This window comes from Oncorhynchus gorbuscha, linkage group LG05, assembly GCF_021184085.1.
Source record: "Oncorhynchus gorbuscha isolate QuinsamMale2020 ecotype Even-year linkage group LG05, OgorEven_v1.0, whole genome shotgun sequence".
In the NCBI taxonomy this organism is placed as follows: Eukaryota; Metazoa; Chordata; class Actinopteri; order Salmoniformes; family Salmonidae; genus Oncorhynchus; species Oncorhynchus gorbuscha.
In genome coordinates, this window is record NC_060177.1 from 88,189,391 (window position 1) to 88,215,404 (window position 26,014).

General features: G+C 42.0%; 1 protein-coding gene across 1 annotated transcript; it reads left to right on the forward strand.

Annotated features, from left to right (window-relative positions):
* The first annotated feature begins 961 nt into the window (after nt 1–961).
* LOC124035307 lies at nt 962–3,683 on the forward strand. Its single transcript, XM_046348772.1, has 2 exons — nt 962–1,517; nt 2,567–3,683. The coding sequence occupies exons 1-2, from the start codon at nt 1,053–1,055 to the stop codon at nt 3,116–3,118; spliced, it is 1,017 nt and encodes a 338-aa protein (XP_046204728.1). The 5' UTR covers nt 962–1,052; the 3' UTR covers nt 3,119–3,683.
* The last annotated feature ends 22,331 nt before the right edge of the window (nt 3,684–26,014 follow it).

Sequence of the window (26,014 nt, forward strand, 5' to 3'; positions counted from 1 at the left end):
ACCAAACAACAAATGTTATTTCCTAGTGTGAATAATTAGTGATTCCTGGTGTCAATTCAGCTACAGGATGCATTACAGTTACCTGTAATCTTTGCCAAAACATTTCAAACTACTTTTGTAAAACAACTTTAGGCATTTTTTAATGTAAATAATCAATACAATTGAAGACGGGATGATCTGTGTTCAATACAGGATTAAAACAAACTGCTAGCTTTCTAGTTACCCTCATTCTGGATGGCCGTACTTCTTCATTACACAAAGGAATAACCTCAACCAATTTCTAAAGACTGGTGACATCCAGTGGAACCGGTAGAAACTGCAAGAAGGTCAATTAGAAATCTGGATTCCCAATGAAAATCCGTTGAAAAGAGAGTGACCTCAAAAAAAAATCTGAATTGTTTGTCCTCTGGGTTTCGTCTGCTACATAAGTTCTGTTATACGCACAGACATGATTCAAACAGTTTTAGAAACTTCAAAGTGTTGTCTATCCAGATCCACTAATAATATCCTTATCTTATCTTCTGGGGATGAGTAGATGGCAGTTGAATTTGGGTATGCTTTTCACCCAAATGTGAAAATGCTGCCGCCTATCCTAGAGAAGTGTTAAAACTCAGAGTGTTTCAATATTAAAGTACTAAAAGTGTTAAAATAAGAGTGGCCCTATATTAACACTGGACGAGTGTTAAAATTAACACTTTCAAATTTGCTGTATTGAGACCAGATTTTGAACATGTTTATGCTGTTCATTTTGAAAAGTCACTCTGAAATTAAAGGCCTACTTTTCTTATTGAACAAGTTGTTTGTCAGTAAAGTGCAAGGTGTACTCATTTGCTCTGTATCTGTCCAATCTTGGGACACAAAACACAAGACTGTAAAACAACAGGATGGAGCTGCAACTGAGGCATGTTTTTCAGAGGTGTAACCAGACAAACAGAGGTGTACCAGCAACTAACATCATCACTCTGTTCTTCTGGGGAGAGGAAAGTAGACAGGAGGGTAGTCAGGAGACGCTGTAGAAACTCTGATACTAATAGGTTATAATAAGGTGAAACATGGAGCACTTCAAGCCAGCATTTAACAGTCTGATCGACCAACTGAGAAAAACAGCCAGTTTTACAGTGACCTTCTTCGTTCTTTTTCTTTACCAAGTTGTGTTGGATGAGCACCTAAAATGCTCATGTAAAGACGGTGTTAAACCAGAGGTTACCTATAACCAGTGTACCATCTACATGTTGTTTCCAGCTCTGATCTTGTTTCTCTTGACTCTCTGGATGGACGGAGAGTTTCAACGAGTCCTGAGAATTATACACATATGCAGATGTAATTTGTGGAGAAGATTTTTCGCAATGCTCTTTAAGGCGGTCGCTATAGGGTCGCTGTGGGTTGTGTCTGTGCTTTTTGATGGGGACTGGTACGTGTGCTTTAAAAGAGTGATGCTTCCCTGCAGGAACATCACCACACCCTTCCAAGAGGAACTAGAAAAGCAACTCGAAGCTCGTTTCAAAACGGAGTCCATGGTGAGTACCTTTCATTATTTACTTGTTATTGATTATTAAATTCCCCAGAAATTGAGGGGGGGGACCAGAGTACTGGGGAGGGGTGGGTGGAGACCAGTGGTGTGTTCAGTATGCTTGAACGTTTGCCACATTGCGGAACGGATTGTACTGAATATGTTTCCCCACGTTTAGATTCTTGAACAGATCAGTCCAGACTTTAAGGAATGTTTTCTCCCTTTTAATAATAATAATAATAATAATATATGCCATTTAGCAGACGCTTTTATCCAAAGCGACTTACAGTCATGTGTGCATACATTCTACGTATGGGTGGTCCCGGGAGGAGTGGCTTGAAGCAATGAGAGACGTATTTAAAGGACAGTGGCCATGCTGACAGCGTTCCCCCAGACACAACACAACCCCTCCAAGTTTTTCATCTGCCCGTTCAGTGCAATGCTGTTTCCCTAAAACTGAATGTTTCAGAACATAAAAACAGATTGACGCCGCCCAGAATATTGAGGGGGTGAAGACCAGAGTATTGGGAGGGGGGGTGAAGACCAGAGTATTGAGGGGGAACCAGAGTATTGGGAGGGGGGTTTATGGAAACCAGAATACGGTCCTTCTGTAGCTCAGTTGGTAGAGCATGGCGCTTGTAACGCCAGGGTAGAGGGTTCAATTCCGGGACCACCCATACATAGAATGTATGCACACATGACTGTAAGTCGCTTTGGATAAAAGCGTCTGTTAAATGGCATATTATTCATATTTATATTGAGGGGGGGTGAAGACCAGTGTATTGAGGGGGAACCAGAGTATTGGGAGGGGGGTTTATGGAAACCAGAATATTGAGGGGGGGGTGAAGACCAGAGTATTGAGGGGGAACCAGAGTATTGGGAGGGGGTTTATGGAAACCAGAATATTGAGGGGGGTGAAGACCAGTGTATTGAGGGGGGAACCAGAGTATTGGGAGGGGGTTTATGGAAACCAGAATATTGAGGGGGGGGAACCAGAGTATAGTTTGGTCTAAATATATTTGATTACCTTTAACATGAAAACACATTTTGTTTCAGGTTATTGGATTGGTTCTGGTTCTGGTTCTGCTTGTTGTGACTTCTATTCTGACTGCAGTACCATGGAGGGATGTCTGTTCTGTTATACGCAGAAAATGTACAGGGTACCAGAACATTAACGATTGCAGTACAATCAAAATGTATCACAAGATGCTTTATGAGGAGAGTATTTTGGAAGAGATAGACATTGTTATTGAAAAAGAGTTAAAGAAAACAGCTAAGGAGTGTGTAGTTCTTAAAATCAGAGAACTACTACCGCCCTCTTCGAATGCAGCCCCTCCAACCCACGCCACACAGGGAGGAGACAGGGCAAGCAGCAGCACCACCCGTCCTGAGATGGAAGATAGTAGGAGCAGCACCACCTGTCCTGAGGTGGAAGATAGAGTGATCACCCTTGACAACCTTGATTTTGACAAGATATCTGATCTCCATTCTAATATGTTCAGATCTTTGTTAGATGAACTGCCCAGTTCTGCAGTCTCTACAGCCCCTGCAGCCCACCCACAGCCCAAACAGGGAGAAGACAGGCCAAGCCGCAACAGAATCATTTAGGAAACCAGAAAATAACAAACAAATTCAAGGAACGATAGTGGCCAGATGTCACTACTTGAGGAAGGCCCTCAACCCTAACTGTGATGTAATACTGGTAAACTCCTATAATATAGATTTTTGGATCAAATGTGTGAAATGTCACATATTTGGTTATAATATGTAAAATGATATGGACATTAATACTATCATACACTGTATGTGAACCATTTGTGAAAACTGTGGCTTTCCAGTGAAATCCTCAAATCAGCCACACACAAATCAACTATAGTGAGCAGCGACACTGTGTTTACAAACTTTGTTTCTGGTTAAAATGGCAGCAATAATCTGGTACAATACAACTAGAAGGGGTTATATGAGTGGGAGTGAACAACTGTGGGTGATAAACCTCAACAACTATCCTGTATAAGCTTTCATAATGTCACAGGGTGGAAATATGAGCCAGGTGGCAAACGTGTCACGCCCTGACCTTAGAGAGCTTTATATTTCTCTATTTGGTTAGGTCAGGGTGTGATGTGGGGTGGGCATTCTATGTTCTATTTTCTATGTTTTGTATTTCTTTGTTTTGGCCTGGTATGGTTCTCAATGAGGGACAGCTGTCTATCGTTGTCTCTGTTTGGGAACCATACTTAGGCAGCCCTTTTTCCCACCTGTCTTTGTGGGTAGTTGACTTTGTTAAAGGCATTTTACCCTGTTAAGCTTCACGGTCATTTTGTATTGTTTATTGTTTTGTTGGTGACATTTCTAATAAAAAGGAACATGTACGCTCACCACGCTGCACCTTGGTCTCCTTCGTACGACATACGTGACAACATGTGCCTGTTAGAAAACAGTGATGGTTGACAGAGCTTTATTCTAAAATAATCCGCTCGATGTTCCCAGAACAAACACATTCAAGAAACGATAACTTAATTAAGTGGCCAGATGCCTGTACTTGATGAAGGCTCTCAACCCTAACTTTGGTGTAATATATTTAGCATCAAATATGTAATGTTATATATACATTAATAGTATGATACACTGTATGTGAACCGTTTGTGAAAACTGTGGCTTTCCAGTGAAATACTCAAATCAGTCACACAAAAATTAACTGTAGTGTTTATAAGGATACATCTGTCTCACAATAAACTGTGTTTCTGGTTAAGGTGGCAGCAGTAGTTTGGTACAATACAACTAGAAGGGGTTATATGAGGGGGAGCGAACAACTGTGGGTGATAAACCTCAACAACGACCCTGTATGAGCTTTCATAATGTCACAGGGTGGAAATGTGAGCCGGGTGGCAAACGTGTCACGCCCTGACCTTAGAGAGCTTTATATTTCTCTATTTGGTTAGGTCAGGGTGTGATGTGGGGTGGGCATTCTATGTTCTATTTTCTATGTTTTGTATTTCTTTGTTTTGGCCTGGTATGGTTCTCAATGAGGGACAGCTGTCTATCGTTGTCTCTGTTTGGGAACCATACTTAGGCAGCCCTTTTTCCCACCTGTCTTTGTGGGTAGTTGACTTTGTTAGAGGCATTTTACCCTGTTAAGCTTCACGGTCATTTTGTATTGTTTATTGTTTTGTTGGTGACATTTCTAATAAAAAGGAACATGTACGCTCACCACGCTGCAATACGACATACGTGACAACATGTGCCTGTTAGAAAACAGTGATGGTTGACAGAGCTTTATTCTAAAATAATCCGCTCGATGTTCCCAGAACAAACACATTCAAGAAACGATAACTTAATTAAGTGGCCAGATGCCTGTACTTGATGAAGGCTCTCAACCCTAACTTTGGTGTAATATATTTAGCATCAAATATGTAATGTTATATATACATTAATAGTATGATACACTGTATGTGAACCGTTTGTGAAAACTGTGGCTTTCCAGTGAAATACTCAAATCAGTCACACAAAAATTAACTGTAGTGTTTATAAGGATACATCTGTCTCACAATAAACTGTGTTTCTGGTTAAGGTGGCAGCAGTAGTTTGGTACAATACAACTAGAAGGGGTTATATGAGGGGGAGCGAACAACTGTGGGTGATAAACCTCAACAACGACCCTGTATGAGCTTTCATAATGTCACAGGGTGGAAATGTGAGCCGGGTGGCAAAAATGAGCCTGTTAGACCACAGTGATGATTGACAGGCTGTTCAACGTCATCTTTATTTCTAGACTATAAACAATGTAACCTTCATTAATGAATATGTGTTAATATAACCAATGAAATATTGTTTTTGTCTTTTTGTTCATATGTTGTTACTGTTGATTATATTCTGCCTTTATGTCTACCTTTAACAAAAAATATATTTATATATAATATTACTAACAATCTGTATCTCCTGTCTTCAATGTACCACAGTTGTGGTGTTCGCTTTGCATTTCTATACATGTTTATGCTGTTCATTTTGAAGAGTCTCTAAAATAAATACCAAACAGCCCCATCTGGTGCAAACACAAAGACAGGAACAATCACCCACCAACAGCCCTATCTGGTGCAAACACAAAGACAGGAACAATCACCCACCAACAGCCCTATCTGGTGCAAACACAAAGACAGGAACAATCACCCACCAACAGCCCTATCTGGTGCAAACACAAAGACAGGAACAATCACCCACAAAATACACAGCGAAACTCAGGCTACCTAAATACGGTTCCCAATCAGAGACAACGAGAATCACCTGACTCTGATTGAGAATCGCCTCAGGCAGCCAAGCCTATACAACACCCCTAATCAGCCGCGATCCCAAATACTACAAACCCCAATATGAAAAACAACATATAAACCCATGTCACACCCTGGCCTACCCAAACATATAACAAAAACACAAAATACAATGACCAAGGCGTGACAGCCCTACATTCCGTGAGAATTTTGTAAAACATATGCAGGGCTCGACATTAACATGTTTATCCACTTGTCCTTCAGACAAGGAGGTGACTGAAAATGTGTTGTTAGACACAAGAAACAACTTTACAAAATAAAGTGAATTATTATTCCTATTCCATTATTACAGAGAATCAGACAAATGATGCCACCTTCCTATAAAGCTACTGAGCTTATTCAAGCCTGTCTCAAAATACAGCACTGCCCCTTTAATAGAGAAAAACATCTATTTACCTGACTGGCTTTACAAAGACGGCTAGAGGAGTGTGTGGTTGATGAAACGGTGGAGCACGTGCTGTAACATTGTAATACTGTATGTTGAAGAGAGGGAAAGATTGAAGTGTAGGGTCATTGGACAGAGTTGGGGGGGATTTGGGGGATGGGAGAGGGTCTATTAGCAGTTAGTAGGGCTCTTTTTGATTTTCTCAGAAGTACTGAGTAGGTACGAGGATTAAGAAATGTTGTACACCGTGATTGACCACACACTCCAGCACAGTAGGTGGCAGCATGCACCTTCAACGTTGGTTTGCGGACCACCATTATATCATAGAAGAAGACGTAGAAGAAGAAGAAGAACGATGCCTAGAAATGCTAAAGTTTTGTGCTGTTGTAGGAAGAAACCACTCCCCAATTTCTGAATCGAAATTATCTATAACTGGGATAATTATTATTTTGATTTGACAGAATTGGCTGTAGGGCAAACTGTTCTTCAAGGGAAGAGGGGTGACAGCTATCAGCCCTCAACAAACTGTTACGATCAGTAGGTTTCCTGTAAAGATCAGTGTATAGAACATGATCTTCACACAAAATCAGAAGATCAAGGAAATTGGGATAAGAGCGTCTGCTAAATGACTTAAATGTAAATGTAAATGTAAATTGATTTGACATGTGTCAGATTGCAGAGTAAATCTCAGGTAATCAGAACAAGAGTTAAGAAAAGCATGGAATGTCTAGAGCTGTTTAACATCACCCCTCCATAGAACACAAATATCATCAATGTACCTTTTTCCAAATAATGATGTTAGGCAAGATTTTTTTTGACAGGATTAAGAATTGCGTGTTTCTCCATGTAAACCACATGAAAATTAGCATAGTTAGGAGCCATGGGGGATCCCATGGCAATACCCTCCGTCAGGATAAAGAAATATTTTATAAACATGAATTAGTTGTGTGTGAGTGCTCTTTCAGCCAATGTTATAATGCATGCACTGGAAGGTAATTCTTTAGGGTCACGATGCAGAAAAAAATGTTCCAGTGCTTCAATACCGCCCTCGTGTGGAATATTTGTGTATAACGACTCAATTTCAAAAGTAACTAACAAGTAAGTACTTTCACGGAGAGGATCAAGAGATTCAATAATATAGATAACTATGCTGGTGTCCTTTACAAAGGAGAGATGCTGTTCTGCCAGTGGTCTGATAAATAGTCAACAGAGGGTCCGTTACCACATCAATGATAAAGGGTCCGTTACCACATCAATGATAAAGGGTCCGTTACCACATCAATGATAAAGGGTCCGTTACCGCATCAATGATAAAGGGTCCGTTACCGCATCAATGATAAAGGGTCCGTTATGACATCAATGATAAAGACTATGTTACAGCATCAATGATAAATGGGCCATTACCACATCAATGATAAAGGGTCCGTTACCACATTAATGATAAAGGGTCCGTTACCACATCAATGATAAAGGGTCCGTTACCGCATCAATGATAAAGGGTCCGTTACCACATCAATGATAAAGGGTCCGTTACCGCATCAATGATAAAGGGTCCGTTACCGCATCAATGATAAAGGGTCCGTTACCGCATCAATGATAAAGGGTCCGTTACCGCATCAATGATAAAGGGTCCGTTACGACATCAATGATAAAGACTATGTTACAGCATCAATGATAAATGGGCCATTACCGCATCAATAATAAAGACTATGTTACCGCATCAATAATAAAGAATATGTTACCGCATCAATAATAAAGACTATGTTACAGGATCAATGATAAAGACTATGTTACAGCATCAATGATAAAGACTATGTTACAGCATCAATGATAAAGACTATGTTACAGCATCAATGATAAAGACTATGTTACAGCATCAATGATAAAGACTATGTTACAGCATCAATGATAAAGACTATGTTACAGCATCAATAATAAAGACTTTGTTACAGCATCAATGATAAAGTCTATGTTACAGCATCAATGATAAAGACTATGTTACAGCATCAATGATAAAGACTATGTTACAGCATCAATGATAAAGACTATGTTACAGCATCAATAATAAAGACTATGTTACAGCATCAATAATAAAGACTATGTTACAGCATCAATGATAAAGACTATGTTACAGCATCAATAATAAAGACTATGTTACAGCATCAATGATTAAGGGGCCATTACTGCATCAATGATAAAGGGTCCGTTACTACATCAATGATAGAGGGTCCGTTACTACATCAATGATAAAGGGTCCATTACTACATCAATGATAGAGGGTCCGTTACTACATCAATGATAAAGGGTCCGTTACTACATCAATGATAGAGGGTCCGTTACTACATCAATGATAGAGGGTCCGTTACTACATCAATGATAGAGGGTCCGTTACTACATCAATGATAAAGGGTCCATTACTACATCAATGATAGAGGGTCCGTTACTACATCAATGATAGAGGGTCCGTTACTACATCAATGATAGAGGGTCCGTTACTACATCAATGATAAAGGGCCCGTTACTACATCAATGATAAAGGGTCCAATACTGAATCAATGATAAAGGGTCCGTTACTGCATCAATGACAAAGGGTCCGTTACTACATCAATGATTAAGGGTCCGTTACTACATCAATGATAGAGGGTCCGTTACTACATCAATGATAGAGGGTCCGTTACTACATCAATGTTAAAGGGTCCATTACTACATCAATGATAGAGGGTCCGTTACTACATCAATGATAGAGGGTCCGTTACTACATCAATGATAAAGGGCCCGTTACTACATCAATGATAGAGGGTCCGTTACTACATCAATGATAGAGGGTCCATTACTACATCAATGATAGAGGGTCCGTTACTACATCAATGATTAAGGGTCCATTACTACATCAATGATAGAGGGTCCGTTACTACATCAATGATAAAGGGTCCATTACTACATCAATGATAGAGGGTCCGTTACTACATCAATGATAGAGGGTCCGTTACTACATCAATGATAGAGGGTCCGTTACTACATCAATGATAAAGGGCCCATTACTGCATCAATGATAAAGGGTCCAATACTGAATCAATGATAAAGGGTCCGTTACTGCATCAATGACAAAGGGTCCGTTACTACATCAATGATTAAGGGTCCGTTACTACATCGATGATAGAGGGTCCGTTACTACATCAATGATAGAGGGTCCGTTACTACATCAATGTTAAAGGGTCCATTACTACATCAATGATAGAGGGTCCGTTACTACATCAATGATAGAGGGTCTGTTACTACATCAATGATAAAGGGCCCGTTACTACATCAATGATAGAGGGTCCGTTACTACATCAATGATAGAGGGTCCGTTACTACATCAATGATAAAGGGCCCATTACTGCATCAATGATAAAGGGTCCGTTACTGCATCAATGACAAAGGGTCCGTTACTACATCAATGATTAAGGGTCCGTTACTACATCAATGATAGAGGGTCCGTTACTACATCAATGATAAAGGGTCCGTTACTACATCAATGTTAAAGGGTCCATTACTACATCAATGATAGAGGGTCTGTTACTACATCAATGATAGAGGGTCCGTTACTACATCAATGATAAAGGGCCCGTTACTACATCAATGATAGAGGGTCCGTTACTACATCAATGATAGAGGGTCCGTTACTACATCAATGATAGAGGGTCCGTTACTACATCAATGATTAAGGGTCCGTTACTACATCAATGATAGAGGGTCCGTTACTACATCAATGATAAAGGGCCCGTTACTACATCAATGATAAAGGGTCCAATACTGAATCAATGATAAAGGGTCCGTTACTGCATCAATGATAAAGGGTCCGTTACCGCATCAATGATAAAGGGTCCGTTACGACATCAATGATAAATGGGCCATTACCGCATCAATGATAAAGACTATGTTACAGCATCAATAATAAAGACTATGTTACAGCATCAATGATAAAGCCTATGTTACAGCATCAATGATAAAGACTATGTTACAGCATCAATGATGAAGACTATGTTACAGCATCAATAATAAAGACTATGTTACAGCATCAATAATAAAGACTATGTTACAGCATCAATGATTAAGGGGCCATTACTGCATCAATGATAAAGGGTCCATTACTACATCAATGATAGAGGGTCCGTTACTACATCAATGATAGAGGGTCCGTTACTACATCAATGATAAAGGGTCCATTACTACATCAATGATAGAGGGTCCATTACTACATCAATGATAAAGGGTCCGTTACTACATCAATGATAAAGGGTCCGTTACTACATCAATGATAGAGGGTCCGTTACTACATCAATGATAGAGGGTCCATTACTACATCAATGATAAAGGGCCCGTTACTACATCAATGATAAAGGGTCCAATACTGAATCAATGATAAAGGGTCCGTTACTGCATCAATGACAAAGGGTCCGTTACTACATCAATGATTAAGGGTCCGTTACTACATCAATGATAGAGGGTCCGTTACTACATCAATGATTAAGGGTCCGTTACTACATCAATGATAGAGGGTCCGTTACTACATCAATGATAGAGGGTCCGTTACTACATCAATGATTAAGGGTCCGTTACTACATCAATGATAGAGGGTCCGTTACTACATCAATGATAAAGGGCCCGTTACTACATCAATGATAAAGGGTCCAATACTGAATCAATGATAAAGGGTCCGTTACTGCATCAATGATAAAGAGTCCGTTACCGCATCAATGATAAAGGGTCCGTTACCGCATCAATGATAAAGGGTCCGTTACCGCATCAATGATAAAGGGGCCATTACCGCATCAATGATAAAGGGTCCGTTACGACATCAATGATAAAGACTATGTTACAGCATCAATGATAAAGACTATGTTACAGCATCAATAATAAAGACTATGTTACAGCATCAATGATAAAGACTATGTTACAGCATCAATGATAAAGACTATGTTACAGCATCAATGATAAATGGGCCATTACCGCATCAATGATAAAGGGTCCGTTACTACATCAATGATAAAGGGTCCATTACGACATCAATGATAAAGACTATGTTACAGCATCAATGATAAAGACTATATTACAGCATCAATGATAAAGACTATGTTACAGCATCAATGATAAAGACTATGTTACAGCATCAATGATAAAGGGGCCATTACCGCATCAATGATAAAGACTATGTTACAGCATCAATGATAAAGACTATGTTACAGCATCAATGATAAAGACTATGTTACAGCATCAATGATAAAGACTATGTTACAGCATCAATGATAAAGACTATGTTACAGCATCAATAATAAAGACTTTGTTACAGCATCAATGATAAAGACTATGTTACAGCATCAATGATAAAGACTATGTTACAGCATCAATGATAAAGTCTATGTTACAGCATCAATGATAAAGACTATGTTACAGCATCAATGATAAAGACTATGTTACAGCATCAATGATAAAGACTATGTTACAGCATCAATAATAAAGACTATGTTACAGCATCAATAATAAAGACTATGTTACAGCATCAATAATAAAGACTATGTTACAGCATCAATGATAAAGGGTCCGTTACTGCATCAATGACAAAGGGTCCGTTACTACATCAATGATTAAGGGTCCGTTACTACATCAATGATAGAGGGTCCGTTACTACATCAATGATAGAGGGTCCGTTACTACATCAATGATAGAGGGTCCGTTACTACATCAATGATAAAGGGCCCGTTACTACATCAATGATAAAGGGTCCAATACTGAATCAATGATAAAGGGTCCTTTACTGCATCAATGATAAAGGGTCCGCCCCTTTTTATAATTTTCGCCTAAAATTATATCTATATCCCCCTTATATAATCTCCATCTCCATACACAAATCTAACTGCCTGTAACTCAGACCCTGAAGCAAAGATATGCAAATTCTTGGTACCATTTGAAAGGAAACTCTTTGGAGTTTGTGTAAATGTGAAAGGAATGTAGGAGAATATAACACAATAGATCTGGTAAAAAAAATAATACAAAGAAAGAAACAACCATTCTTTATATTTTTTTGTACCATCATCTTTGAAATGCAAGAGAAAGGCCATCATGTATTATTCCAGCATAGCTGCAATTTAGATTTTTGCCACTAGACGGCAGCAGTGTATGTGCAAAGCTTTAGACTGATCCAATGAGCCATTGCATTTCAGTTCAACATTTTGTATCAAGACTGCCCAAATGTGCCTAATTTGTTAATTAATAACTTTTCATGTTCAAAATTGTGCACTCTCCTCAAACATTAGCATGGTATTATTTCACTGTAATAGCTACTGTAATTTGGACAGCGCAGTTAGGTTAACAAGAATTTAAGTTTTCTGCCAATATAAGATATGTCTACGTCCTGGAAAATGTTCTTGTTACTCACAACCTCATGCTAATCGCATTAGCCTACATTAGCTCAACTGTCCCATGGATGGGACACCGATCCTGAAGAAGTTCTAACCTGTTTGGGATAGGGGGCAGCATTTTCACATTTGGATGAAAAGTGTGTCCAGTGTAAACTGCCTGCTACTCAGGCCCAGAAGCTAATATATGCATATTATTAGTATATTGGATATAAAACACTCTGAAGTTTCTACAACTGTTTGAATGATGTCTGTGATTATAACAGAACTCATATGGCAGGCGAAAACCAGAAAAAAAATCCAACCAGTAAGTGAGAAATCTGAGATTTTAGTTTTTCAACTCATTGCCTATCGAATATACAGTGTCTATGGGGTCATATTGCATTTCCTAAGGCTTCCACTAGATGTCAACAGTCTTTAGAATCGTGTTTCATGCTTCTACTGTGAAGGGAGAGCGAATGAGACCTGTTTCAATCATGTGTCTGGCAGAAGGCCGTGAGAGCGACCTGCGTTCCATTGCATTTCTAAAGACAAAGGAATTGTCCGGCTGAAACATTATTGAAGATTTATGATAAAAACATCCTAAAGATTGATTCTATACATCGTTTGACATGTTTCTACGAACTGTAATATAACCTTTTGGACTTTTCGTTTGAACTTTCGCCTGGACTTGCCCGTGCCTCGTGAGTTTGGATTTTTGAACTAAACATGCTAATAAAAGGAGGTATTTGGACATAAATGATGGACTTTATCGAACAAGACAAACATTTATTGTGGAACTGGGATTCCTGGGAGTGCATTCTGATGAATGCAAATTCGGCAGATGTTTTTGAGGCGCATCCTTCCCCAGATCTGTGCCTAGACACAATAAAAATAACATTTTTTAGGTGGATTCATAGCTAAGCTATTAATTATGTTGTGGCACAATCTCACCGTCTGATCTCACTAAGGTAAACAACAAATTTCACTATTGTGGCTCATCCCTATTGTGTCTAGCTTCACATTGAATTCTTATTCCATCATGACAACATCATTCTCCTCCGTATCTGACTGTTAGTTAGCTGCTAGCTTAGAAAGCCTGTGATTTTGTAACTGTTAGACAAACTGATTCAAAGATGGATGATGATCTTAGAATCCCTGACCCAGGACCCATCTTCCTCTACTTTCTTCACTGCCTCAGCATATGACACCTTCTGCACTACTCTGATCCTGGCAAGCTCAACCTGCCTTTTCTCTCAGTTTACATACAGAACTTTTCCACCGATAGTACACATTAATTTGTCTCATGTCCTCCTGCACACTTCTCACATCTTGGAATCTTCCTCCTACACACTGCTGCCACTTGACCTTTTAGGGCATATTGGCACCTAAAACATTGTAATGGGTTCATGTCAAATGTCACAACTTCCATCGAAGTTGGTTCCTCTCCTTGTTCCGGTGGCGTTCGGCGGTCGAAGCCACCGACCTTCTAGCCATCGCTGATCCTCTTTTCATTTCCTCATTGGTTTTGTCTTCCATCACAACTGGTTCCAATCCCGTCAATTACATGTTGTGTATTTAACCCTCTGTTCCCCCTCATGTCTTCGTCGGTGATTGTTTATTGTAAGTGCTTGTGCACGTCTGTCCTGGTGTGAGTCGGGTTATGTACCTATTATTTGATTGTTCTGTTTTCCTGTGTTTTTATTTATTAAACTGCGCCGTTTCCATGGAAACGCAGTTTTTGCGTCTGACTTCTCTGCCGCCAGTACGCACCTCTTACAACAAAAGCTTTCACAGGATAACTGACAACCTAATTTGACTTTATCTGGTAAAACATCTGCATCAAAACTCTACAGTACAGACAGTTTCTTCTCTGTTTCACCACTGGGTCTGCGTGTGTTTCTGATGTCTTTACCAGAGTATTGAGGGGGGATTGAGTCTAGGGGGGATTGAGTCTAGGGGGGATTGAGTCTAGGGGGGATTGAGTCTAGGGGGGATTGAACATTTTCACATTTTGTTTCAAGTTCTTGCCTCAGGACCGATTCTGGTTCTGCTTGTTGGGAATTTTATTCTGACTGTAATACTTTGGAGGAATTGATGTTGTAGACAATGCATGGATGTCAAACCTTACCACAGGGCACTATTTGAGGAGAATATTTGGGAAGAGACAGAAATTCTTATTGAAAAATTTCTTATTGAAATTCATATTGAAAAAGCCTATCATAGTAAAAAACGACTACCGCGCCTTTCGAATGCAGCCCGTAAACCATCACCATACTGGGAGAAGGCGGGCCAACCATTACAGCCACCAACACACAGGGAGAAGGCAGGCCCACCATTACAATCGCCACCACACAGGGGGGAGGCGAGCCAACCATTACAACCTTTACCATACAGGGAGACGGTGGGCCAACCATTACAACCACAACCACACAAGGAGAAGGTGGACCAACCATTACAACCACAACCACACAGGGAGAAGGTGGACCAACCATTACAACCACAGCCATACAGGGAGAAGGTGGACCAACCATTACAACCACAATCACACAGGGAGAAGGTGGACCAACCATTACAACCACAACTACACAGGGAGAAGGTGGACCAACCATTACAACCACAACCACACAGGGAGAAGGTGGACCAACCATTACAACCACAACCACACAGGGAGAAGGTGGACCAACCATCACAACCACAACCCCACAGGGAGAAGGTGGACCAACCATTACAACCACAACCACACAGGGAGAAGGTGGACCAACCATTACAACCACAACCACACAGGGAGAAGGTGGACCAACCATTACAACCACAACCACACAGGGAGAAGGTGGACCAACCATTACAACCACAGCCATACAGGGAGAAGGTGGACAAACCATCACAACCACAACCACACAGGGAGAAGGTGGACCAACCATTACAACCACAACCACACAGGGAGAAGGTGGACCAACCATTACAACCACAACCACACAGGGAGAAGGTGGACCAACCATTACAACCACAACCACACAGGGAGAAGGTGGACCAACCATCACAACCACAGCCATACAGGGAGAAGGTGGACCAACCATTACAACCACAACCACTTCCGGGTTGGAGCGAGCGGTCGCATCGGCACTTCGCTCCGCAGGTAGTATAACTTTTTCATTACATTTCATTATAGTACAACGGTTTGATTTGTCTAATCTTAGCAATTTCTTCTTAGCTAGCTACATAGCCGTCTTTGTATCAAAGATAATTGCATAATTATCGTATTTCGTCGTCCTAACGTAGTCTTCACTGCTATTTGCCCAGCAGCTAGCCAGCTAGCCAGCTAGCAAACGGCCACCGATTAGCAGCACTGTAGTAACTATTACACTCAACGGAACGACTTGATTAGTGTAGTGTTAGCTACTTACATAGCTGTCTTTGCTGTCTTCATATCCAAGATAATTGTGTAGTTTAGAGTGTGTAGTCTTAGAGTGATTATCTTAATTTACCGAGGTTAGCTATCCAGCTATTTGTCGTCCTTAACGTAGGAGACTCTGCTAGCTAGCCAACAGCTAGCCAACAGCTAGCCAACAGCTAGCCGACAGCTAGCCAACAGCTAGCCAACGTCTACCGAATAGACTCAACAACCCGGTCGCATTCACAGGTAGTATCACATTTTCATTTAATTTCATTACAGTACAACGGTTTGATTTGTTTGATCGTAGCTAGCTACATAGCTAGCTACATAGCCGTCTTTGTATCAAAGATAATTGTGTAGTCTAGAGCGATTTTCTAGGTTAGCTAGCCAGCTATTGTCGTTCTTTTAACGCAACGTAACGTAAACAACACTGCTAGCTAGCCAGCTAGCCCCCGAATAGCAGCACTGCAGAAACTATTACACTCAACGGAACGACTTGATTAGTGTAGTGTCAACAACGCAGCCACTGCCAGCTAGCCTACTTCAGCAGTACTGTATCATTTTAATCATTTTAGTCAATAAGACTCTTGCTACGTAAGCTTAACTTCCTGAATATTCGAGACGTGTAGTCCACTTGTCATTCCAATCTCCTTTGCATTAGCGTAGCCTCTTCTGTAGCCTGTCAACTATGTGTCTGTCTATCCCTGTTCTCTCCTCTCTGCACAGACCATACAAACGCTCCACACCGCGTGGCCGCGGCCACCCTAATCTGGTGGTCCCAGAGCGCACGACCCACGTGGAGTTCCAGGTCTCCGGTAGCCTCTGGAACTGCCGATCTGCGGCCAACAAGGCAGAGTTCATCTCAGCCTATGCCTCCCTCCAGTCCCTCGACTTCTTGGCACTGACGGAAACATGGATCACCACAGACAACACTGCTACTCCTACTGCTCTCTCTTCGTCCGCCCACGTGTTCTCGCACACCCCGAGAGCTTCTGGTCAGCGGGGTGGTGGCACCGGGATCCTCATCTCTCCCAAGTGGTCATTCTCTCTTTCTCCCCTTACCCATCTGTCTATCGCCTCCTTTGAATTCCATGCTGTCACAGTTACCAGCCCTTTCAAGCTTAACATCCTTATCATTTATCGCCCTCCAGGTTCCCTCGGAGAGTTCATCAATGAGCTTGATGCCTTGATAAGCTCCTTTCCTGAGGAAGGCTCACCTCTCACAGTGCTGGGCGACTTTAACCTCCCCACGTCTACCTTTGACTCATTCCTCTCTGCCTCCTTCTTTCCACTCCTCTCCTCTTTTGACCTCACCCTCTCACCTTCCCCCCCTACTCACAAGGCAGGCAATACGCTCGACCTCATCTTTACTAGATGCTGTTCTTCCACTAACCTCATTGCAACTCCCCTCCACTCGACGACTCATTGCGAGCTCACAGAACAGGGATCCGGGCAGCCGAGCGGAAATGGAGGAAAACGCGCCTCCCTGCGGACCTGGCATCCTTTCACTCCCTCCTCTCTACATTTTCCTCCTCTGTCTCTGCTGCTAAAGCCATTTTCTATCACTCTAAATTCCAAGCATCTGCCTCTAACCCTAGGAAGCTCTTTGCCACCTTCTCCTCCCTCCTGAATCCTCCTCCCCCCCTCCTCCCTCTCTGCAGATGACTTCGTCAACCATTTTGAAAAGAAGGTCGACGACATCCGATCCTCGTTTGCTAAGTCAAACGGCACCGCTGGTTCTGCTCACACTGCCCTACCCTGTGCTCTGACCTCTTTCTCCCCTCTCTCTCCAGATGAAATCTTGCGTCTTGTGACGTCCGGCCGCCCAACAACCTGCCCGCTTGACCCTATCCCCTCCTCTCTTCTCCAGACCATTTCCGGAGACCTTCTCCCTTACCTCACCTCGCTCATCAACTCATCCCTGACCGCTGGCTACGTCCCTTCCGTCTTCAAGAGAGCGAGAGTTGCACCCCTTCTGAAAAAACCTACACTCGATCCCTCCGATGTCAACAACTGCAGACCAGTATCCCTTCTTTCTTTTCTCTCCAAAACTCTTGAACGTGCCGTCCTTGGCCAGCTCTCCCGCTATCTCTCTCTGAATGACCTTCTTGATCCAAATCAGTCAGGTTTCAAGACTAGTCATTCAACTGAGACTGCTCTTCTCTGTATCACGGAGACGCTCCGCACTGCTAAAGCTAACTCTCTCTCCTCTGCTCTCATCCTTCTAGAGCTATCGGCTGCCTTCGATACTGTGAACCATCAGATCCTCCTCTCCACCCTCTCTGAGTTGGGCATCTCCGGCGTGGCCCACGCTTGGATTGCGTCCTACCTGACAGGTCGCTCCTACCAGGTGGCGTGGCGAGAATCTGTCTCCTCACCACGCGCTCTCACCACTGGTGTCCCCCAAGGCTCTGTTCTAGGCCCTCTCCTATTCTCGCTATACACCAAGTCACTTGGCTCTGTCATAACCTCACATGGTCTCTCCTATCATTGCTATGCAGACGACACACAATTAATCTTCTCCTTTCCCCCTTCTGATGACCAGGTGGCGAATCGCATCTCTGCATGTCTGGCAGACATATCAGTGTGGATGACAGATCACCACCTCAAGCTGAACCTCGGCAAGACGGAGCTGCTCTTCCTCCCGGGGAAGGACTGCCCGTTCCATGATCTCGCCATCACGGTTGACAACTCCATTGTGTCCTCCTCCCAGAGTGCTAAGAACCTTGGCGTGATCCTGGACAACACCCTGTCGTTCTCAACTAACATCAAGGCGGTGGCCCGTTCCTGTAGGTTCATGCTCTACAACATCCGCAGAGTACGACCCTGCCTCACACAGGAAGCGGCGCAGGTCCTAATCCAGGCACTTGTCATCTCCCGTCTGGATTACTGCAACTCGCTGTTGGCTGGGCTCCCCCTACAACTCATCCAGAACGCCGCAGCCCGTCTGGTGTTCAACCTTCCCATGTTCTCTCACGTCACCCCGCTCCTCCGCTCTCTCCACTGGCTTGCAGTTGAAGCTCGCATCCGCTACAAGACCATGGTGCTTGCCTACGGAGCTGTGAGGGGAACGGCACCTCAGTACCTCCAGGCTCTGATCAGGCCCTACACCCAAACAAGGGCACTGCGTTCATCCACCTCTGGCCTGCTCGCCTCCCTACCACTGAGGAAGTACAGTTCCCGCTCAGCCCAGTCAAAACTGTTCGCTGCTCTGGCCCCCCAATGGTGGAACAAACTCCCTCACGACGCCAGGACAGCGTAGTCAATCACCACCTTCCGGAGACACCTGAAACCCCACCTCTTTAAGGAATACCTAGGATAGGATAAGTAATCCTTCTCACCCCCCCCCTTTAAGATTTAGATGTAAAGTGACTGTTCTACTGGATGTCATAAGGTGAATGCACCAATTTGTAAGTTGCTCTGGATAAGAGCGTCTGCTAAATGACTTAATTGACTCACCTGTCTCAGGTCATCAAGGACACGGTCCTCCAGTCCTTCATCCAGAAACACCTCCCGCATGCTCTCAATCACATCATCTATGATGGACAGGTAGAGCTTCGGCTGGAGGGGTTTTCAAGGAGGATACAGGGAAGCACGAAGGATTATTAGTTAGCTAGTTAACAGTATGTAGTCAAGTTAGCTAGCGTTAACAACTAGTTATTTGGCTGATTGACAGTTTGGCAATCAAGAAGAGTAAAGTTAGTGACATGGCTATGTCGAGACACATTATCAAGTTACTAAGTAACCAAAACAACAACATAATGATCAGTTTATGGGCAACTTGCTCCTTACCACATGACTTGAATTTGATAGCATTTCGAGGGTCTAAGATGGTGCCTTGGTCTCCCTAGCTAGCGCGAGGTAAGCAAAATAGCTAACGTTAGCTAGCAGACAAACAGAAAATATTGACAGGAATTTTCTATTTCAATATTAACAGATCTGTGGTTTTTGCAATTCTTTCCTAAGTGGACATTGATATAGCGGAACCTTGGTTTCAATAACTAAAAACAGCTAGCTACTTCAAACTGCAGGCTGTCGACTCCAACACAGGTGTGACCTTTGACCTCTATATTTGTTCAACTCCTCCCCCTTCTCACAAACGCATGCATAAAATGCAAATGTATTCAATTTGTTTTATTTATAACTAGCGCTGAAGTCGTATACACATACATACAATACATTTTTTTTATATAGTTTTATATGTGAGTGCAGGCCATTCCTGCATTTCTAGGATTACATAACCATACTTCAAAGATATTGACCTATGGAACAAAAAAAGAGATGAGAGCTTGCATGCTTAGCTGTGGAAAAAGGCCATGGTTAGCTAGCTAAACAACAAAAGCTAGCTAAACAACAAATTAGGAGATCAACATTTTATATAATTACCCAATTTTTCCCAAGCCAAGGCACTATGGGTTAGTTTCTCAGACAGATTGATTCTTGTGCTGGACTAACAACCAATCTTGCATTACCCATCTCATATGTATATACTGTATCCTATTCTACTGTATCTTATTCTATGCAGCTCTGACATAGCTCGTCCATATATTTGTATATTCTTAATTCCATTACTAGATTTGTGTGTATATGTTGTGTAATTGTTAGATATTACTTGTTAGATATGACTGCACTGTCGGAGCTAGAAGCACAAGCATTTCGCTATAACATCTGCTAAACACTTGTATGTGACCAATAAAATTTGATTTGATTTGTAAAGCAATCTCAACAAGAACCTCCATTGAAAGTGCTTTTTCGTCCAGGACCAGGCTTAGCCTAATCTGTGACCGGGAAACTGGCCCTGTGAATGTCTACAAGGTATTTCCTCTTTTATAAAGAGCTTCTGCAACCTCCTGTCAATGAACAATCTTCTGAGAGAACTGTAAAGTGCATTGTGATGGTTGGGTTGTTCGTTCCTCCAAGAATAATAATAATAAATATTTTTTTATTTGTAGCCTACTGTGATTCCTCCATGGCTGGCTTGCCAACTCCTTACATAATTGTCATGTCTGGCACCCAGGCTAGGTTATAACATTGCGTTCATCCACCTCTGGCCTGCTCGCCTCCCTACCACTGAGGAAGTACAGCTCCCGCTCAGCCCAGTCAAAACTGTTCGCTGCCCTGGCCCCCCAATGGTGGAACAAACTCCCTCACGACGCCAGGACAGCGGAGTCAATCACCACCTTCCGGAGACACCTGAAACCCCACCTCTTTAAGGAATACCTAGGATAGGTTAAGTAATCCCTCTCACCCCACCCCCCCTAAGTTTTAGATGCACTATTGTTAAGTGACTGTCCCACTGGATGTCATAAGGTGAATGCACCAATTTGTAAGTCGCTCTGGATAAGAGCGTCTGCTAAATGACTTAAATGTAAATGTAAATGTAAATTGTAAATGTAAATGTAAACAACCACAGAGGAAGGAGTCTGGGAAAACAGCAGCACCACCTATACTGATGTGCAAAATGGACTGATCCAAATTTACACCCTTAAGGACTTTGATTTTGACAAGATATCAGATCTATATTCTGATATAATGAGCTCTTGTTTTTGATTTTGAACTCAGCTGAGCCACAGTTCATGGAACAAAAACGGAAACCAGAAAAGAGCTAAACAAATTCAAGGAACGATAACTGAAGAAGTGGCTAGATGCCACTACCTGAGGAAGGCCCTCAACCCTAACTGTGGTGTAATATTGGTCAATGGTATAATATAGATTGCTGCATTAAATGTGTGAAAAGTGACATTTTTAAAAATAAAATATGTAAAATGATATAGACATTACTACTATCACATACACTGTATTTGAACTGTTTGTGAAAACTGTAGCTTTCAAGTGAAATACTAAAAACATGAGTCTGTTAGACCACAGTGATGGTCCTCTTTATTTCTAGACTATAAACAATATAACCTTCATTAATGAATATGTCTTAATTTAACCAGTGAATTATTGTATTTGGACTTTGATGCTAAAATTCATATTTTGTTGCTGTTGATTATATTCTGTCTTTGTCGACCTTTAAAATAACAATTATAACACGTATAATAATACTAACAGTCTTTGCAATACTATACTTGTGTATGCTGTTCATTTTGATACGTCTCTAAAATTAAAGGCATAATTTTCTTATTAGACTTATAATGCAGTGATAACCACATTTAGCTGCTTCCAATACATGTCTATCAAACCAAAATATAGCCCACAGACATGGACCTTACTGAAAATCATCATTAGACTTTGTCACCCCAAAGTGGCCAAATATGTGAAATGTGGCCCTTTGGTCCATGAACTAGATGTGATTGGTTATCAACTGAAACATTGTAATAATATTCACCATTGTAAAGGTGTTCGTCTGTTGAAGGAAGAGAGTCGGACCGAAATGCAACGTGTTGGTTACTCATGACTTTAATAAATGAAGAGCGTAACATGAAATAACTCATAAATACAAAACAACAAACAGAACGTGAAACTTATTACAGCCTATCTGGTGAACACTACACAAGGACAGGAACAATCACCCACGAAATACAAAGCGAAACTATGGCTCCCTAAATACGGTTCCCAATCAGAGACAACGAGAATCACCTGACTCTGATTGAGAATTGCCTCAGGCAGCCAAGCCTATACAATACCCCTAATCAGCCGCGATCCCAAATAATACAAACCCCAATACGAAAACTACATATAAACCCATGTCACACCCTGGCCTACCCAAACATAACAAAAACACAAAATACAATGACCAAGGCGTGACAACCATGAACTAGAAGTGATTGGTTATCAACTGAAACATTGTAATAATATTCACCATGAACTAGAAGTGATTGGTTATCAACTGAAACATTGTAATAATATTCACCATGAACTAGATGTGATTGGTTATCAACTGAAACATTGTAATAATATTCACCATGAACTAGATGTGATTGGTTATCAACTGAAACATTGTAATAATATTCACCATGAACTAGATGTGACTGGTTATCAACTGAACCATTGTAATAATATTCCCCATGAACTAGATGTGATTAGTTATCAACTGAAACATTGTAATAATATTCACCATGAACTAGATGTGATTGGTTATCAACTGAAACATTGTAATAATATTCCCCATGAACTAGATGTGATTGGTTATCAACTGAAACATTGTAATAATATTCACCATGAACTAGATGTGACTGGTTATCAACTGAAACATTGTAATTATATTCCCTGTGCCTTACTATACTGTATTAGGTTCATTTGATGACCTCAAACATTGTTTGTGGAGGGAAGCAACACTGTTACATTGGTGCTGTGACCCAAATCACTGGTTGTTGCAGAAAAGGAGGAGGTCAAAGGGGGGTGTGAGTAACCGGTGTGAAATTGCTAGCTAGTTAGCGCGGTGCACGCTATTAGCGTTCAATTGGTGACGTCACTCGCTCTGAGACATTGAAGTAGTTGTTTCCCCTGAGCTGTAAGGGCCGTGGCTTTTGTGGAGCGATAGGTAACATATATATAATATAATATAATATAATATATATAATATAATATATTATTATTATTATTATTATTATTATTGCTTCGTGGGAGGCATTTGTTGATTTGTTCAGAGGGTCCCTGGTTCGAGCCCAGGTTGAGGCAAGGAGAGGGACGGAAGCAACACTGTTACACAAGCAAGAGTACAAACAAATCTGGGACCAAGACACCACAGCTATGGTGTTCACATTGCAACACTGAACATGTTTATGCAGTGGAGTCTCTCATTGTGACAAGTCTCTCTTAGATTAAAGGCATAGTTTTCTTACTGAACATCTTCTTCACTCTGCCCTAGATTTAGTGCAGGACATATATACTTCTCAAAGATGCAGACAGTCTTTGCATTTATCACAGATGACTGACATCTGGGTTAACCACAGACTTTGAACAACAGGATGGAGCATCAAACATTGTTTGACAAAGATAGCAATGGTGTTAGCAAAGAGCACAAACCAAGACACCACAGCCTTGGCGTTCACATTGCAACTCTCACCCCCACCGTGGGACCAAGACACCACAGCCTTGGCGTTCACATTGCAACTCTCACCCCCACCGTGGGACCAAGACACCACAGCCTTGGCGTTCACATTGCAACTCTCACCCCCACCGTGGGACCAAGACACCACAGCCTTGGCGTTCACATTGCAACTCTCACCCCCACCGTGGGACCAAGACACCACAGCCTTGGCGTTCACATTGCAATTCTCACCCCCACCGTGGGACCAAGACACCACAGCCTTGGCGTTCACATTGCAACTCTCACCCCCACCGTGGGACCAAGACACCACAGCCTTGGCGTTCACATTGCAACTCTCACCCCCACCGTGGGACCAAGACACCACAGCCTTGGCGTTCACATTGCAACTCTCACCCCCACCGTGGGACCAAGACACCACAGCCTTGGCGTTCACATTGCAACTCTCACCCCCACCGTGGGACCAAGACACCACAGCCTTGGCGTTCACATTGCAACTCTCACCCCCACCGTGGGACCAAGACACCACAGCCTTGGCGTTCACATTGCAACTCTCACCCCCACCGTGGGACCAAGACACCACAGCCTTGGCGTTCACATTGCAACACTCACCCCCACCGTGGGACCCAAGCACCTAAAAAGCCTTCACTTTCTCTTTACCTCCGCAGTGAGGTGAAGTCATCCTTGGCCTCCCGTGGCTCCAACTCAAATCCAATTGCATTGGTCACGTACACAGATTTAGCAGATATTATTGCGGGTGTAGCGAATTGCTTGTGTTCCAACAGTGCAGAGGTGTCTAACAATTCACAACAACACACACAAATCTAAAAGTTAAAGAATGGAATATAAATATCAGATTGAGCAATTTCAGAGTGGCATTGACTAAAATAAAGTAGAATAGAATACAGTATATGCATATGAGATGAGTAAAGCAGTATGTAAACATTATGTAATTATGTAAACATTATTAAAGTGACGAATGTTCCATTATTAAAGTGGCCAGTGATTCCACGTCTATGTATATAGGGCAGCAGCCTTTAAGGTGCAGGGTTGCATAACCAGGGGAAGCCAGCTATTGATGGCTATTTAACAGTCTGATGGCATTGAGATAGAAGCTGTTTTTCAATCTCTCGCTTGATACACCTGTACTGACCTCGCCTTCTGGATGATAGCGGGGTGAACAGACCATGGCTCGGATGATTGATGTCCTTGCTGATCCTTTTGGCCATCCTGTGGCATTGGGTGCTTTAGGTGTCCTGGAGGCCAGGTAGTTTACCCCCCGTGATGTGTTGGGCAGTTGCCAAACCAGGCGGTGACACAGTCCGACAGGATGCTCTCAATTGTGCATCTGTAGAAGTTTGTGAGGTTTGAAGAGGCACTGTTGTGCCTTCATCACCACACTGTCTGTGTGTAATATGGCAATATGGTGTTGAATGCTGAGCTGTAGTCAATGAACAGCATTCTTACATAGGTATTCCTCTTGTCCAGATGGGATAGGGCAGTGTGCAGTGCGATGGCAATTGCATTCTCTGTGGATCTATTGGGTCAGTAAGCTACTTAAAGTGGTGTCTAGGGTGTCAGGAAAGGTAGAGGTGACATGATCCTTAACTATCCTCTCAAAGCACTTCATGATGACAGAAGTGAGTGCTACGGGGCAATAGTCGTTTAACAGAATCCCCTCCTCTCGACCGGGACAAAGTGAGGTCAATAGTTAATTCTAACTTACTAACACACTCACAGGTCACACAACATAACTGAATTAACTTTTGACCCCCCAACATTATCGATCACCACTTAGCTGACAGTTCTAATTAACAGAAAACCTAGGAATGCACTCACTGTCTTATCTAAAACACCCCAGAGCTCAGTTTGGTCAGTTCAACCATAGGTTAACTACCTTATCGGTTTACTTAATCCACAACCCATTAGTTTCTGCCTAGTTGGAATGGTGTTCATTAACTTTAATTACTCCTTGTCCGTGTCACACAATCTCAAATATAATAAAACAGAGTATAAGTTTACTTAGTTAC